The 18,559-nt window shown below is 40.0% G+C and overlaps 2 protein-coding genes across 2 annotated transcripts; one reads left to right on the top strand and one right to left on the bottom strand.

Annotated features, from left to right (window-relative positions):
* Positions 1 to 467: 467 nt before the first annotated feature.
* Positions 468 to 8,185, bottom strand: zdhhc16b (zDHHC palmitoyltransferase 16b). Its single transcript, XM_030775291.1, has 11 exons — positions 8,102 to 8,185; positions 4,532 to 4,779; positions 4,024 to 4,218; positions 3,788 to 3,876; positions 3,555 to 3,583; positions 3,310 to 3,443; positions 2,664 to 2,759; positions 1,939 to 2,024; positions 1,623 to 1,746; positions 1,295 to 1,365; positions 468 to 1,083 (listed from the first exon to the last, which is right to left on the bottom strand). The coding sequence occupies exons 2-11, from the start codon at positions 4,769 to 4,771 to the stop codon at positions 981 to 983; spliced, it is 1,167 nt and encodes a 388-aa protein (XP_030631151.1). The 5' UTR covers positions 4,772 to 4,779; positions 8,102 to 8,185; the 3' UTR covers positions 468 to 980.
* Positions 8,186 to 8,323: 138 nt separating this feature from the next.
* vps35l (VPS35 endosomal protein sorting factor like) lies at positions 8,324 to 17,755 on the top strand. The gene is made up of 30 exons (XM_030773645.1): positions 8,324 to 8,340; positions 8,663 to 8,762; positions 8,916 to 9,098; positions 9,438 to 9,554; positions 9,672 to 9,696; positions 9,972 to 10,048; positions 10,182 to 10,310; positions 10,439 to 10,523; positions 10,628 to 10,684; positions 10,867 to 10,963; positions 11,052 to 11,099; positions 11,213 to 11,306; positions 11,401 to 11,601; positions 11,868 to 11,914; positions 12,163 to 12,274; positions 12,535 to 12,651; positions 12,777 to 12,830; positions 12,913 to 12,993; positions 13,114 to 13,176; positions 13,417 to 13,502; positions 14,399 to 14,479; positions 14,595 to 14,658; positions 14,858 to 14,956; positions 15,408 to 15,485; positions 15,597 to 15,711; positions 15,825 to 15,964; positions 16,196 to 16,361; positions 16,465 to 16,583; positions 16,802 to 16,948; positions 17,189 to 17,755. Exons 1-30 carry the CDS (start codon positions 8,324 to 8,326, stop codon positions 17,285 to 17,287), a joined length of 2,898 nt encoding a protein of 965 aa, XP_030629505.1. The 3' UTR covers positions 17,288 to 17,755.
* Positions 17,756 to 18,559: the final 804 nt, after the last annotated feature.

Here is an 18,559-nt window from a genome sequence, read left to right as displayed (position 1 = left end):
TCAAACAGTTTTGTTGCAGCTGGTGACAGGGATCTAACATAGATTCCAGCTTGCGTCCACTAATACAGTACCAGCAGAGCTAACCAGAAACCAATGTGAGACGGATGACGTGCTGTGGTGCTGGGCTTCTTTTGTCTGAGCTGTTGACATTTTACAAGAGCAGGTTCCATCATTTGAATCTATATTTACAATGGATTCAAAATTCATTTTAAGCGTGTATATGAATGAACAGTGATTTTCCAATGCCTACTAAACATTTTAAAAGGCACATAATGTTTGTAACATTTTGTATGTGCTATGAAAACCTGAGTGTATTCACATTTAGCGATATCAGTAAAAACTATCACTGGTATGTTGTCACTGATCTTACAGCACATATTAATGGTTTATATCAAATAGCAAATACGCAAGCTAACATTGTAATATTGATCAGAATTTTGTTCAATTGTGCAGTGTATTCCAAAACACTAACCTCTTCAATATCTTGTCCCACTTTCAAATACAACATAAAGCGTAGATGATAAAATGTATTTCAATTCTGTGAAATTCAAAAATTCCAGATTTCTAAAATCACTGCCACACAGAAGTGTCCATAAACCACACGACTACTTAAACTGAGCCGTGACAGGCTGAGATCTACGTACGACCATGCCGGTATGAGTCCAAAACCATGTCATCTTGAAGATGTTCTTTGGCACCATGTAAATACCACAACTACTTTGAACTCAGCAAAAATCAATAACAGACTTAACATCACCTCACAGACATCTGCATCTAACACACACACACACACACTAACTAACTAGTAACGGACAAGTTACGGACAGACAGGACTTAATAGTCCAGATGTAAGATGTAGTGGGGAGAGAAGTGCAAAAATGGTCCCCTCTGCAAACTGAGCTCCGCTTACAGACCTAAGTCCGGGAGCCCCTGCTGAAAGGTGATGCTGTGATGTCAGTCTGAAGCAGCAGAGTAAGTATTCATATAGCCATCAGATCGGCTCTGTGTGGGGGACAATCCCACACCAGTCCATCTCCATAGGGAGCATGACTCGACGGCAGAAGTACACGTGTTAGCCAGTGACTGTTGAGAGACACAGAGAGTTAATTTAGAGTACAATTTAATAATTGTACACAGCATCAACCTTCTTGCTGAACAACACAACATGATTACAAGAACATTCCAACGTGCCAGTTGTTAATGCTCAATTAAGCATTGGTGACAATAGCTCAAACAAAAGATTGTGAGCATACTGGTTTACTCACCTGAGCTACCAGAGTGAAAAAAGTCTTACCTTCTCTTCTCCACACCGAACAGAATTTTCCAGTTGTTTATTCTCCCATAGTGGAATGGATTCCGGAAAACCTGACTCAATGACAAAAAAAGATTTTTGAAAACAAACAAACAAAAATATAAAAGAAACACATATTTAAGTCATGACTAAAACTCAACGAATTAATGTTATGTCAACAAAAGAGGGAATAAATGGGGAATTATTAGGATGTTTTCTTTTTTAGAAAAGGTTTTTTTTTTAAGGTAATGGATTCTAGCCCAAAAAAAAAAAAACGTCATGCCATTGACTTAGCTGAAATATAGAAATAACAGTTTTCATTGGTCCTGACCTTCCCTTTCTCCTTGAGTCTTTTGGTCTCTTTACGGTTGATATGTCTCTCCACACTAGTCTCTCCTCTGGTAATAAGCACAGCATGCCATAGTGTCAAGCCTCCCAGAGCTAGCGCCACCGAGCTACAAGGAAGAAAAAATAACACAGTGGATGCTTTTTACCTCCAATTACTGCATTTTTACTAAAAAATGGTGATGCATTGTATCATACCAATTACATACAAATTTTACATACATAATACTTTAGACAAATATAAATTAGAGCCATATCAAAAGACATCTACTCTCCAACACTTAAGTCTTGAAAAAACTCACCTTGTAAGTACCCACAAGTAGAGGATGCTCTTATGAAACAGCCTCTCCTGAAAGGTGTATGGAGGTGGAGGTGTTTGGTAGTAGCTCTTGTTGGTACACAAGGGTACATAAAGGTTAAAAGACCATGAAACCAAAATTCTGCATGGTAAATATGCAGTCATAATGTACTCGCTGTACTGCTTTTGCAACATTAAGCGTTTATGGGATGAACAACCTCAACAACACAATAATATCATTATTACAATCAGTAAAGTAAAAGAGAGAACGCTATCCATGAAAACATAAGAGGATTTAGTTCCCGTAACTATCAGGTAAGTTTACATCCACTACTGCCTAACTATACACAACGCAGTTATAAAATGCACAAACCACTTGTCTGTAGCTACACACAGGCTCGTCTAATCACACACTAACATTTCCGTATGCGCTGCAATAACTCTCTGAGTCAGTGACTCAGTGGGCAATGACTGAAGACAGCACAGAGATACTGTTTGTGAGGCAAAAGGCTGAGCCTTTTCATGTTACAGGATTAAGTAAAGGTTTGTCAAAGGTACGTTAAAATACCATTTTAGCATCGCCACGCAGATACAAATGCATGAACGTCTCTTACTCCTGTATTTTTTACAGTATGCCTTGGTACATGACAGAGTTCTGATCTTTTATCTGTATTCTCTGTCTCCAATACAATCTGCCCAGGGAGTATGTGCAGCCTCTCTCTCTACTACCTGCCTAGGTCTGTATCCCAGGGGCAGAAGGCTAAAGAGTGGCCCAGCCCCTGTCACTGGATCCCCTTCCATATGCATATCCATATTCCTATAGGACTACAAAGAAAATAGTACACACAGGGGCCCAGCTTTAAAAAATCTTAATAATGGTCTTCAGCTCTTCACATATTCAACCTTGACTGAAACACTGCCATAAGCTACTTGGAGAAATGGGTTCCTAACACATCTTAAATGTGAATGAGGAATTAAACAAGACATTTAAGAAATATTGATGCTATAGGGCTTTCTTTCTTTCAGCTATCTTTTATTATTCATTAAGTAAGTCATATCTGTGTAATCAGCATTTTAAACAGCAAAACTATTTAAACAGATAACAGATAAGGATGAGCACAGCTAACTACAGGAAAAGCTCCTTACAAGGGAAGAACTGTTCTCTGTAAGAGTTGACACGCTTGCTTAGTTTTTAAGCTAATAAATTTGAGAGGGATTGCAGAAAGCTTTACAGGGCAGATGCTGCCACCTACATGAAGAATTGGAAGGTTGTTCATAACTTAAGTCCTTCTTTTCCAGGTTTGCAGAGGCAAGTCTGCACTATTGAAAGGCACATTATTAAGGACTGATGCATTCAAAAGTTGGATTCTCTTACCTCGATAGCATTGTAAGCATCAAAGAACATGTCCTTGGCGCTGATACTGCAGTAGATGCAGCCCATAGTCATGTAGAGGCAAAATGAAAAGAAGTACCGGTGGTTGAAATGGCCCACACAATTATTTAGCCAAGCTGACAAGAAAGTTAAGTACTAAATGGCAAAGTGCAGCAGGACAGCAAATTATTCACTGACAGTACATGTTCAGTCACCATGTTAGGCAAGAAACACTAAGGACAGGATACGACAGTGGTGGTCCATTTTCAAAATACATCTGTAATACAAAAGAGATTTCGCATGATTTATACTTCTTTATGCACTGAAAAATATTCTTTGATGTATTTAAAAAGTATTTACGGGTTACAAATAACTGATTAACAAATTAATTACAGATATTACGCGTGTATTTTTTATCTCAGTGTATACATGTTGAAGACTGTTGTTCAGCTTGCGCTGTCTTTACTTGTTGAAGACTTACTTGTTGCAGATGCTGCAGTGGTGTGTTCTAGGTGGTTTAGGAACGATACATTTCTTACAAATTGATACTGATGGTGTATCACACTTTTCCTAAACAAAACAGGAAAAAAAAAAAAAAGTGAATAAAGCGACTACTAGTGTTATATCATATTTTATTTCCTGCAGGTCAGTAAAAAAAAAAAAAAGTGAGGAATTTGAAACAGAATGGTGCCAGACTACAGAGGAGAATGAAGCCACCTGTGGAGGGAAACCGGGGGAAGTGGTAGTGGCCTTGTAATAATGGAAAGCCAACATGATCAGGTTCCAGTGGCCATAGCACAGGTGCCACAGAATCCAGTGTATGGGGTAGGTGCTGAAGATCAAGGGGAGCACGCAGAGGTAGACAATGAGGACGATGGAGCTGGTTAAAGCAATCACCAGACAAACAAAAACCTTGAGGAGAGAGAGCAAGTGGACGAGAGCTGGTTAGAAAATGGGAAAATAAATAAATAAATAAATAAATAAAACTCGAATAATACATAACTACATATACATTTCACCAAAAAAAAAACAAAAAAAAAAAACCCTACATAAATAGATAGCGGTTCTTGGCTGCTGTAGTTTTCATTGACTGAGTTTGATGGAGAAAGGAGCAAGGGCTTAAATTTGAATACTGAGACATCTCATTTCAAAATGCTGACCACATAAAATCTCATTATGTACTAAACAAAACAAAAACGGCAAAAAAACATGACCAGCCACTTACCACCCCGAACCAGCGTGTTACGTTGTCTACCACCCAGTAGACCGGTTCAAAGATGCAGTCTAGGACAGTGTCGGAATTTGTCAGGCTGTTGTAGTACAGGGATTTGAGGAAAAGTTTCCCGTAACTCCAGAGTTCTTGAATTCTCCCACGCGACTTTCTGTTTCCTCTTCTAGGACACAGCCGGAACCAGCGCAAAAAGAGACGCATGTTTCTAAAGATTTGCCACCTCCAGCTACGCATTCCCTCTCCTGGAATACACATATAGCCATAATGAGATCCTGATAGATGTTGATAGATGTTGCATTGGTAATACATGTTCAGTCACCATTTTAGGTAATTACAGCTAAGGACAGGATACAACGGTAATGGTCCATTTTCAAAATACATCTGTAATGCAAGAGATTTCACAAGGTTTACTCTTCTCTATCCATTGTGAGATATTATTCTAACTATTTAAAAACATTTGCGGGTTATAAAAAATTGATGATCATATACTAAACATTCAGACTTAGCAAAAGAAAGGCCATACCATCCATCCATCTTTAACTAGCTGTTGCAAAATATAAGACCAAAAAGCAGTTGAGCCTAATGGAAACTGAACAGTTTTCTAACCAAAAAGTCAATGCCTGCATGATAATTATTTAGAAAGAGTACGTAATCTTTACTCAAGCAACGTTGGCTGGTATCGCCAAACTGAAGTGATCTGCCTGGAGTACTTCAATCTATTCTTTCTCAAAAATGTACAGGATCAGAAGCTCAGGCAGCCAACCATGGGCAAGTTTTGCATTAATTATTTGTCTGTCAGGTCTCACAGGAAACTAAACATCATGTGGAAAAATGTGAGTATGTAAACATTGCTTTAACCTATCCATTTTAGCTAATGCATCCTCTGAAAATGTTAAGAAAAAATAATAATAATAATAAGTTGAATGAATCTCTGTAAGACTCACTGTCCATACACTGATCAATAGCAATTTTCTCACCTGAATAGAACACCAAAGATTCAAAGACAACCAAAAATGAATCCTTCACTCTTCTGTAGCAAGAGCCAGACTGTCCCGATTCCGACAATTCTCACCTCCCACATACCGACTAAGACACTGACACCATCATTGTAAAAACATGTATGCTGCTCAGGAACAAGCTGGGCCGTGTGCCTTCAACAGTAAACAAACGCGGTGGAGTAATTAAAAATAAAGGAATGCTCATTAAAGCCAAGGCAGAAGACAGACAACTTTCATCTAATGGCTGTACCAAAAAAAGCCCAAACCTCTAAATATTTAATCAGTTCATTGGTAAAGCAGTTTCTGAGGTAAAGTCTTACTTAGAAGTGGCATTGAGATACAGAAGCACTGTAACTCAGCACTGAATGTGGAATAAGTGGTCATTTGATACAAGCATCATTTCATGAAAGCGAGTATTAGTTTCAAAGATAAGGGAGACCCTTCCTTGAGTTCTCAAGAGAGCTGCTCGTTCATTTTTAAAGACTGACAACAGGACCAGTCTATTTTAATCAAGTCTGTGACCCCTTCCATTGTGCCAGTTATGCGGCGGGACAATGTGACCCATGTGATACTCCGGTGGAACAGATATTCAATCATACATAAATTACTGATCTTTACCATATTTTTTTTATAGTCACTACACACTAAAAAAAGGTGAGTCAATTTTAAGGGCGACCAACACTGCACTTCTGATTACACATTTTGAAACATATTTCTTTATTATTTCTTTTTCTTTTTTATCTTTCTGACTTATTAGAGACAGCTAATAAAGACATTTGATTTATCCTAAGTCCGAGAACTTTTTAGCTTTCTTGGCATGAAAACCTCAGAACTCCTGTTGCACACATAATGGGCTTTCTTTAAAACAGGCTAAGCCTGTCTTACCTTTCATGAGAACACTGTAATGCAGTCAGTCCTCTTGTTAGCTATTTCCTTAATTACACAGAAGTTCCTGAAAATACCTGACATCAAACGGTCAGCTGGATACAACTTCAGCAGTTTAAAAAAAAAGAAAAAAAAAAGAACTTTCATAAACCATGTGTCTGTCAAATGACCGCTTGAAACAGTTTCCTGTCATGGTCCAAAAGAATGGATAGAAAGAACTGTATACCAGCTGCAGCAGTGTGTACAGGCAAAATACATCTGGAAAGGTGGGTAGACAGCACAAACACACCAGACTGGCTCAGACAAAAGCAGCACAACTCCACAGCAAAGCTTATTAATGCAAAATTACCAATACTGTTTTATGGTTTGTTTTATTTGTTTTTGTTCATGATTGTTGTCCATCTGTGTGCCAGCTCGGTGTTTGACATGTCTATCAGCTTCAATGGTTCCACAAAAGCAGTTGGTCAGTGAAGAGTAGAACTATATTTTCTCCACATGCCACCTGTCTGACCCAGTGGACAATGCAAACCAGCCATGACCTGGCTCATACCTATGAGTGACACAATCCCACTGTGCTCTACTCCTGGCTAGTGTATCACATTTCCATGTCACTTTCACTTCTGATAAAAGGATACATTTTCCACTGTAACATCAGAGGCCAGGACTGAACAACATACACCACCTGTCAACAAGTTTGCTTCATTAACAATGGCAAGTCCTGAAGAAACACAGAGAGTTTTCATATTGGAGTTTTGGTAATGATTTGCATAAAATCAATATCATGTTATACAGCCATTTGCCTGTGTAAGTATTAATCCCATTGTGGGAGGAAACAATTCTTTTAATTAGAGTGCAGTTTCACAGTATAAAGACATAATACCAGTCTCTGACTGCCGTTTACAACCTCTCAGGTGCTTAACATGCCATACAGCCGCTCTCCATCTCTGACATACAGGTTATTATGAAGTACACAAACAGCACCTGCAACAAATTTGCAGGCTAGTCTGCCAAGCAACTAAGGACAGCCATTCTGCTTTGCAAGTAATCCTTGTAATCCTAGCGTCACGAAATGACAATCCAATCCTTTTTAGAACAGTAAAGTTCTCTTTTTATTAACCATCAGGGAACGTAACCTCCTGTTTCTCTGAACATGTAAATTGGCTCTTCATCACCTTCATATGCTTTTATAACTAATATAACTGTAATCCACACAACCATCCCTTCAATGGGCTCTCTAAGTATAAAACATTCCCTGACAGACGAGTGATTGGGATCCGTTATCGAAAACTCTTCTGACAAATCATACATTCCACCCTTAATATGGCTCTAACACGCTGTATCAGAGCTTTTGCGGTCTAGGTATTGACACGCACCGCAGGTTTACTCTTTTTGATCATTAATCATATTCATTGCAAGCTGCTTCAGTCGCTGACCAGTTCGCGAACGTCTGACAATAATTAGTCTTTTTGCTAGCATAACGTTACTTTCAACGTGAACATGTAGAGCACTAGAAAAACTGCTGACATTAATGCTGAAGTCGTAGATTAGATGCTGAATGCTGTATGTTCGCTATATGGCCACATCAATGCTGGTCAACGTTATCTAAAACTTAAGGTACTGCAGCTTGCTAATGTTACAGTACTAGCTAATAACGGTAAATCAGGCATAGTGAGCTACTTACTTGTCTACACCAAGTGACCGTGTTGTTGATCAAACCGCGGTTCAAGTCATTTTAATAGCTAAATATTAACATAAAATTGTCCATGATGCAACGGAATAATTAAGGTAAATTTATTAGATATCCATGCTGCGTGGACAGCTTCCAGTCACTGCATCCTCCTGCTTAAACGCGCAATGCATTTGGGGAAATGAAGTTCGGAAGTGAAAAATCATATGATTGAAAATGGCTTCTGTTCAGTGGTAAGAATTATTTTCTTTCCCCAAACTCCCCTTTGCCGCGAAGATACTGTAAACTGAATGATAAATGATGGACATTTATGTGACCTCTTCATCTGTGCATTGAGTTCCGACTTAAATAATGTATTTTGAGCATTTTTTTCCTTTTTATTGTCATGAGACTGCTTTGCGTTAAAATGTTCTGTAGCCCAAAGAGGTAGCTTTTCTGAGTCTTGGTAAATAAAACAACTGTTGATATGCATATAGTGTCGTTCTTGAGGCCAAGCCCCAAGTGAAGTTTAGTGTGTTGCACAGTTTCGTCTCAATATTACCTATTTTTGGTAAGGCACTCCCGGGTACGCAAATATGAAGCAGAGGTGCAGTACTGTCGTTCAGAGACCGTACCCGTGGAATTTGGGGACTATCATCCGCTGAAACCCATCACTGTAAGTCCATCCAAACATATTAAGTTTGTAAGACGTGCAATGGTCAATGGACATGTAGTAGCACAATGAACGCTAGCGCTCATCGTGTTTAAGAATTAGTCCTGAAGAGGGTTGTCCTCATCCACCTATATCATTCTGTCGCACATTGCACAGGTAACAGATTCCAAATCCCGGAAGAGTGGTCGTAAAGGCAGCACCTCTTCTTCCTCATCTTCCTCTAGCTCTGTGGCCCTTGACCCTCTCACCTCCATACTTGATGGCACGGATCCACTCTCGCTCTTTGCTGCTGCATCCGCCAGCGAGGCCCCAACTCTGTCCCACAGTGCCTCAGCAGGGGTACAAGTTATCACTTATTACAAACCTCGTACATATGTTGTATGAACGTATAGTTGCGTAATGTTACATTACTTAATACTGAATTTGTGGTACAAAAAGCTGTTAACTGCAGAATTCTATGAAATAGCTAACAGGTGCATTATTCACCATTGTGTGAATTAAGCCTATCAACTGGAATGCACAGTTCAGTGTATTATTATGTGCTTGTGTAAGCATTATAAAGATACAGTGCTGTGGAAACCAGAGAATTAGTTTATAGAGCGGACATCCAGGTTACACAATATTTGCTGTAGATTATAGCTCCAAACCTTAAGCTTCAATTGGTTTTCCCATTGGCAGGAGCTGGGTAGAAAACGAAGAGAGAAAGAAGAGGAGGTCGGGACAGACTTTGAGCCTTGGTCAACCAAACGTGGAGAGATCCTCGCAAGGTTCACCACAACTGAGAAACTGTCTATTGTAAGTGACTCAGCTGGTGATAGTCTTTGAGAGGAAGTGGTTTGAATACTCTTAGAATCCGTTTTTTTTCTGCTCTATTTGGAGCAACTGATACCTTTTCTTTATGTTTTCAAACAGAACCTCTTCATGGGCTCAGAAAAAAGTAAGTTCTCTTAGATTGATCTTGTGTCAGTCCACACTGTAATTCTGTCCTTTCTCGCCCTCATGTGATCCCACCCATTTGTCATGTCCCCAGCTGATTATCTGGTTATTCATTCATTTAATTTCATTATCATTGGGAGGGTGGCATTGCTCCTCATTTGCCATTGTTTGATTGAAACTGTTACGGTTATTTTATATGGATTCTAACCAAAGCCAGATTACTGTTGTGAAGTCACATTAAATTGTCTTCAAGTAGCTTATTTATTGTTTTACAAGGCAAGGCCACCAGCCCAAGCTCTGCAGTCTCAGAAAAGGTGCGGACTCGCCTCGAGGAACTCGATGACCTGGAAGAGGTAAGTTATACATTCACATAAGGGTATTGAACCTCACACTGATTGTTTTCAAGGGGATGATAGAAATATGTATTTGTTTGTCTGTTTGTGGTTGTGTCTGTGTTTGTATCATGCAGCTTGGTTTGTGTTGTAGGGATCTCAAAGGGAGATGCTGAACTTGTCACAGCAGGACTATGTGAATCGTATTGAAGAGTTGAATCAGTCGCTAAAGGAAGCCTGGGCCTCAGATCAGAAGGTCAAAGCCCTCAAAATAGTCATCCAGGTCAGAGCCAGTCAACTCCATATATATGTCTGTCATAGTTCAGAACATAAGACAGACTACATAAAATGTGGTCATTTACATATACTTGTAACTTTTTTTATTTACTTGTGTTTGAATTTATATTGCAGTGCTCCAAACTCCTCTCAGATACATCTGTGATTCGGTTTTACCCCAGCAAGTTTGTACTCATAACGGATATTCTAGACACTTTTGGTGAGTTCTGCAGATATTGCATGTGTTCTGAATTCAACCAATGAACTAAATTAAAATAAACTAGTTAGCTTCTTGTTCAATCCGTACTGATTTTATCACCACAGGACGGCTGGTTTATGAGAGAATATGGTCCATGTGTTCTGACCCACGTCCTCTAACAGGTAAGACCATCTTTCAGTTAGTCTTCCTTGGCTTGTGGAGAGCTTGTGAACAGGAACCCTGACCTCAGTATATAAAAGAATTTGGTCCCTTACTGCATTAACAGACTGGATGCACTTTCTTCATTTCCACTTCTTTTATTTTCGCCCTCTTTATTTTGTTCTCTGACTTTTCTGACCTTCAGACTCCTTCTCTGTGGAAGATGTCAATGACACGGCGAAGGAGACCTGCCTCAACTGGTTCTTCAAAATTGCCTCCATCAGAGAACTCATCCCCCGACTGTATCCATATTTTACGAGAAATTAACACACTCGTACCTTCTCCTATCTTAAACTGTTTGAACAGCCAAGTCCTTGACCGGTCATTTAGATATGTTGAAGCTGCCATTCTTAAATGCAATCGCTTCTTATCCAAGACGTAAGTGCATCTCTTGATTAACATTTTCTTTTAGCCATTTCTCTGGCACTTATAGATTTGGGTTGGCATTGCTCAGATTACCTCTCTGTGTTTTCCCTCTTTGACTTACACAGTGGGATTCAGGAGACTTTACCTCGCCTTACAGCCATGATTCGGGGGATAGGGGACCCACTGGTGGCTGTCTATGCTCGTGCCTATCTCTGCAGGGTGAGCGGAAGAGATTTTTTTGAGTTTTTGTAGATATAAATTTAATTGTTTTCAAGCTAAATTTATTCCCATGTCATTCTCTCTCTCTGTGTAGGTGGGAATGGAAGTAGCCCCTCACCTGAAAGACAGTCTGAATAAGAACTTTTTTGACCTGCTAGCCTCATTCCGTCAAATCCACAGCGACAGCGTCCAGAACCAGCTGGTTCTGCAGAGAGTGGAGATTCCTGTCTACCTGACACTCTACTCCCCTGCTATCCACTGGATCTTACAGTGTGTGTCTTACAGAGCACCTGAGGTGAAAACAACATGAATGTTTTTAAAATTTGTCTTCGTGGTTTACCACATGTTTTATTTACGTCATATGTGCAGACAGTTCTCAAAAGTCTCTTGAAAGTGACGTGGTGTGAATGAAGTTCTTTACACTGGTCATATAAAATACATATGAACTCTTTCATAGAACATGTGGCAGTCATTAATAAAATATTACACACAGAGTGGCATTACTTTATGCTTTTGACACAATATATCCTTTTCTTCTCCTTATGTTTGTTTCCCTTGTAGGCCTTGCTGACAGAAATGATGGAGAGATGCAAAAAGCTGGGCAATAAGTAAGTCTTTGATCTCTGCAGGGGACATTCTTCTACTATATCAACTTGATCTTAGACCTACATCTACTCATGTCATACAAGCATGACATCAATGGAAAGTAAAATCATACTACCTACAGAGCTATATCAGTACCTATTCTCTTGGCTTACATTTCCTGTTTTTCTTTTTTTAGAGATGAAATAGTGCTGGCATGAGGTGTGTTATATAAGGAAACAAATATGCATTTATTTAACTTTTTTCTCCACAGTGCACTGCTGCTGAACTCAGTGATGTGGGCTTTCCGAGCAGAGTTCGTTGCTGCAAGGGCCACTGATTTCATTGGCATGATCAAAGACTGTGATGAAGCAGGATTCCCAAAGGTAACCTGACACAGATGCATGCACACACACACACACACACACACACACACACACAGATGCGCAAGCAGGGGTTATCTGCAGTTTACTTGTTTACATGGATAATTTTGTGTTCCACTTTTTTCCTTTCATAAACACAAACATAATGTTTCACAATCAGAAAGACCTCTGTAACATTGGTCCTCAAGCCCATGTTGATATCGAAATTCTTATGTCTTATATGTAAATTCCCCTCTCTTTCTTATATGTAAAATCACCCTCAGCACCTGTTGTTTGGATCACTGGGCCGTAGTCTGGCCTGTGCCGATCCTCCAGAGAATGAGAAGCTGCCTATTCTTAATGAGGCATGGAAGGTCATCACCAAAGTGCGCAGTCCCCAGGTACACACTCAGAGATTTCCCAAAGCACTTTGATTATCTTCCCATTGCACATGCTACTCTGCTGTCTGTTATTCAGGGCTTGTAACACCTGTTGTGAATTTCACACTACTTTTTTTTTTCTTTAGGATTACATTAACTGCGCTGAGATTTGGGTGGAATTCACTTGTCGTCATTTCACAGTGAGTGCTCTCTCTCTCTCTGTTTACGTTCTGTGCGTGCGTATGAGGAACATTCACGCGTAACAACGCTTTTATCTCACAGAAACGGGAGGTCAATACTGTTCTTGCTGACATCATCAAACACATGACCCCAGATCGTGCCTTTGAGGACGCTTATCCACAGGTACTTATTTCCTTTGAGGTTAGGGTCAAACAGTGTTTGGACCAGAGGATCAGAATGCTGTTATTTATGATGATGATGATGATGATGATGTGACAGCATTTCTCAATACGTGCATTTCAGTTACAGTCAGTGATAAAGAAAATCCTGGCCTACTTCCATGACTTCTCTGTGCTCTTCTCAATGGTAAGAGTAACAGCACTAAGTATGTGATTTTTAACCCAGAACACATTTAAACATCAGAATATCTAGATTACAATGTCCCGGCATTCCCCAAGCACAACACTGATGAGTGATTAATCAAGATGACAATTCAGCAGCATTATACGTTATTTTGGTTTGGTTTTTTTGTTTGTTTGTTTTTGCACATATTACCAGTACGTCAAAGCACCTCTGATCTCTGTGTTTATTTATGTTTGAATTCAGGAGCGATTCCTGCCGTTCTTGGACATGTTCCAGAAAGACAGTGTAAGAGTGGAGGTGTGCAAGTCCATCATGGAGGTCTTCATCAAGTACGTTTGTAGCTTTCATCCCATATCAGCTCATTACTGCAAGACTCCTTTACTGTTAATTACTTCTATCCCTATTAGACTAATTAGTCCCATTGCTTCCAGCTATGTGGAGGCGAATGTCTGTCTCTTTAACTGAATCTTGAAAAGGCATAAAATCCTCACTGATAGTGTATTAAGATCAGAGCATAGGGCTGAAAAGGGCATTGTTCATTTTTATTATCCTGATAAATTTACTTGTTGACACAAATATATAAGAGAAATATATTATTGTGGGTTCATTCATCTGATTTCGAATAGCTGGATGTATGTATGTGTTTGTCTTTGCTCTGGCTTTTTTGGATTAGTAATAGTATTCCTGGGCCTTCACTTTGTCTCTGTAACCTTATCATTAGTGTAGTCTCCTTTTGGAATGTGCTTAGTTTCTAAAAATACAGACTCCAGGCGTGATCAATCTTTCCAATTTTTATTACATGCCGGCATGAGTGAGTACAACTTACAGAGTAAAGAAGAGTCATACACAGAGGAGAGTGACTTGCCCTTTTATACCTTTAGAAAGCGACTCTTGGAAGTCGGTCGTATAACCAAGGGCAGGTTGTTTTACCATATGTATCAAGTGGTCTTGAACAGCACGGTTCTCTTTTCCTGTCACATACACAAGTTACACTAAGTGCCAACATTTAGCAGGATGTTCTTTTCTTACAGTGCGTGGGTTTCACTAAAACTTTCTGTTCAACATCAAAATCTCTATACATTTCCTAATATAGCACTCGCGATGGTTTTAAAGTTATTGCTTCCTCTCTCTCTAATTTCCCACTCTCCTCTAGACATTGTATAGTCAAACATTTGGATACATTGAATATGCAGCTAGATACATGTTAAAATATTTCCCACATTAGGCATCAGCAAGAGCCAACAAGGGACCCTGTGATCCTCAATGCCTTGCTGTACATCTGTAAGACTATGCATGACTCCGTCAAGTAAGTTTCATGCTTTTTAATTGTCTGTTTGTGTGTGTGTGTGTGTGTGTGTGTGTGTGTGTGTGTCTATGAGCATGTGCATGCGATGTTCAACCACTTTGTATGTGTCCCACAGTGCTTTAACTCTAGATGATGAGAGGAGATCATTAGCACTACTGATCAACGGCTTCATTCGCATGGTGAGTCACATAAGGCCCAACCATTTGTGCTTAACACACCACATGGGCCACATGGCATATGTTACACTAACACAGGTTTTTGCCGCCCTCAACAGAAGTCAGTCTTAACCCTTGAATAGCAGGTTAAAAGTAACACTACCCATAGATACAAGAGGAACCGGCCTGTTCTGGTTATTTATTTATCCTTTTATCTCCAAAGGTGTCATTCGGACGCGACTTTGAGCAACAGCTAAGTTTTTGTGTGGAGGCCAGAGCGACTTTCTGTAACTTGGAGCCTGTCATTATCCAGCTCATCCATGTCAGTACTTATATACCTTCTGCCTGCTGTTTCTTATCTCTGTGTGTGCATGTTTGTGTGTGTTCAAGATATGTCGGCAGTGTTACCCCTATACGTTGTTGGGAGGGGATGTGTGTGTGGGGGTGTATCCAAGTGTGTTTATGCTCTCTTAGGATCTCTTTATGGAGTTTCTTACCCACAGAATTACTGTCAGAGTGATGATTTGTTCAGGTAATGCTAAGTACTACAAGTGCCAGACTCTCTGTAAGTCAATTGAATGGTAAAAGGCTTTAATTCCATGACATGTTTAACAAATCCTATATAGGGCTTTCTAACAGTCTAGTTATGAATGTACTGCACTCCCTCCCTCATCATAACACCACCTTATAACACAACAGATTGTGATAAACAGTAGCAAGTCCACAAAAAAAGAGCTATTGATGGCATGTGTAAAGGTTATCTGTGCCCACAGACTGTCAACCAGCTGGCGATGGAGACCAGGCGAGTAATGAAAGGAAACCATTCACGCAAGACAGCCGCCTTTGTTAGGGTTAGTCCATCAATTACAAATAGATTTGAACTGTCTGTGAAGGAAACTGGCCCGGGTATTTTCATACAGAGCATGTCCTGACCCCTGTATGACCCTTGTTTTCCACACCAGGCTTGTGCTGCATACAGCTTCATCACCATTCCTTCCCTCACCAGTATTTTCAGCCGCCTCAACCTGTACCTGCTCTCAGGACAGGTTGCGCTAGCCAATCAGTGCCTTTCCCAGGGTAAGATCAACAAACGGTCCAATCAGCTGCTCTCTTTCTTTTCCTTTTTGACTTTGTGAAGTGGTGGAAAAGGCCTGAGTTTCACTTAGTTTTGATGTCTGGCATTTTTCCAGCGGATGCGTTTTTGAAGACAGCAGTCAGTATTTTACCCGAGGTGCCACGCACTATAAGTATTGAGGGCAAATTGCGCTCCTCCGAAAGTTTCCTACTTGACTTCATCAACAACTTCCTCTCCACATTGCTTGTGGTGCCGGTAAGATGAAATGTTGTCTCGTGGTCCTACTAGCTCTGCCAGTCAGAGACGTGTTTGGAACATTGACTGGTACATGGCATGTCTTCTTTTGACAGGCTTGTCTAGGTGTTTTCACTTTGCCATAGACAATGTTTTATTTCCCTGTCTTTTTTATGTGAAGGCAGCAACTGACTCTGAGGAAAACACCCATGTCCTGTATGCATTTGTCTAGTATGTGTTTGACTCTTTCAGGACCACCCAGAGCAGGGAGTGTTGTACCTGGTACGGGGCCTTTTGAACATGGTGCAGGACTACACATGGGAGGACAACAGTGATGCTAAAATCCGTGTCTACATAAGTGCTTTGCCATTACTTGCAGCACTGAGTCAGGAGAGTTACCTTTACACTGTTCCCAAAGGTAAATTCTACACATGTGACATGCTTTCAATTACCTGATTTCTATCTGCATTTCATTTTTTCCCCCCCACTTGAACGAGCAATCTACACTGTGTCTGCTTTAGTGGATTCAAATGAGACACTTTATGGAGGAGATCCAAAGTTTGTTGCCGAGATTAACAAGTTATGTGAGACGCTGATTGGGCAAGTGCTGGACCATCTGAAGAGCCTGGGGCGAGATGAGGTAGGAGCTTTGCATTCCTCACAAGACTCCAAAATTCCTGTACGTACACACACACACACACACACAAACAACTGGGAGCAGCGAAAAAGATTAATGGCTGTTCTGTACAAACAGTTCGGTTCTAAGTGAAATTTTTGTCTGGAGATAAAGCACAAAAATTCTGCAGTTTTTTTCCCCTCTCACTTTCTGTATTTTTGTACATGTCTGTGGGGTTATAGGGTTTGCGTCGACAAAGCAGCCTGGCCTTCTCTCTTTTTGGATGTCTGCTGGCACATGGAGACTTGCGTAACAACAAACTCAACCAGCTGGCCGTCAATCTGTGGAACCTCAGCCACAAGCACGGTTACTGTGAAACACGCACCTCGGTTCGTAGCGTATTTTTTTTGTGTTTATGGCTAACGTAACACGTTAAATAAGAGGTGCCAATGTGTGATCCGTTAGCAAGGCTAAGCACATAAATGACTAAGTGTTGCTATATCCTGAGTGTTTAACTCTTAAGTACAATATCCGGACGCTCCAAAGCCTCTCTCTTTCAGTCCTGTTTGTTTATCCTCATATTCTCTCTCTCTCTCTCTCTCTCACTTTTCCTTTGCGTTACTGGTCAGGTTCGCACACTGGAGTACATTAAACATCAAGCCCTGCAGCAAGATATGGCACATCTCTCAGAAATGTTGCTACGACTTTCTCTGCAGTCCAGAGCATGAGAAAAAGGTTTCGGCCTGCGCTCTCAACTTCCTCTCATCTTCAGGCATTGTCTCTGTAAACGCTCCTCTGCAATAATCGTTTAGTGTCTCCTTAGACCTCTGCAATCCGGAAAGGAACATCACTTTCGGTCACGGTTGTCTCTCTGCCGTCATGAGAGAAGTATTTGCTCATTTTCAGTTTTGAAAAAGACTATAGACTCATATTAATTCAGCGACTTTCTTCTGTTCTTATTACCATAGCTAAATGACTGGATACCTACATCTGCAGAAAGCTTCCCCTCAGTTCTTTTCACTAGAGCATGGTCATGTAGTCACATGGGAGCCATTACAGCGAGCCAATTATCCCTTGGTAAACAATGAAGAATGTACACGTGGAGGCTTTCTCATTGGACGTTTCCTTGTTTGATTCCACTTTCATTCTGTAATTCCTTTTTGTATAGTGAAACATTAAACGTTATGAAACAAAAAGAAAAATATACTAAAACAACAGCTTGTTGGGAGTGCTAATAGTCTGATCTCTCATAGCTTAGCTTGTTTTGAGTGTTAATGAACTAATCTCTCAACTTTTTTAGCTCTGACAAAAGATTTTTCATTTGTCTCTTATAACAAATCTCGATTCTCGAAGGTAATCACAAACAATGCTGCAAGGAACCAAGTCCTCAGTTCAAACAGTCAAATTCAGCAGGGGAAATTTGTCTCAATATTTCAGTCCATTTCAACTGATTTTACAACCAAATAGAGCATTACATCACAGAGAGCATATTTCATTCTCTGCTTTAACACAGTTTAAGAAGCATTCAGATTCCCTTGGCATTTTGCTCTTACAGGCTTGCTTAAATCTAAGTGCAAGAAAAATTGCAATAGAAAAGTCAGCATCAGTCATGTTTATTTAAGTAATTAAGGTATCCTTGAAAATCATCCATAATCCCCCTCTGCATCCAGCATCCAAAAATTATCCAGTTTCACGTTAAAACACACTGCCTGGCAAAGAACCCAGTTTTACAAAGGTATCAGTGACGCATTTTGTGTATAGTTCTTCATGTATAAGCACATTATACATTCAATTGACAAGCCCAACTATGCTGTCTGTTTTAGACAGTGCATTGAGCTATAGGGAAATATGGGGTGTCTGGTCCTCCTCTTCCTCAGGTTCAGCTCAACCAAATGCTGACCTGAGCACTTCAGACTAATTAAAGACCTAACCCAACATTTTAAATACATGTTTCAAAGCAAAATTTACTTCCAAGAAAAACATGCAAAGTTCATGTTACT

The sequence above is a fragment of the Chanos chanos genome, chromosome 5 (genome assembly GCF_902362185.1).
Source record: "Chanos chanos chromosome 5, fChaCha1.1, whole genome shotgun sequence".
NCBI lineage: Eukaryota > Metazoa > Chordata > Actinopteri > Gonorynchiformes > Chanidae > Chanos > Chanos chanos.
Note: the sequence above shows the minus strand (reverse complement) of the source record. Positions and strands in the feature narration are given on the sequence as shown.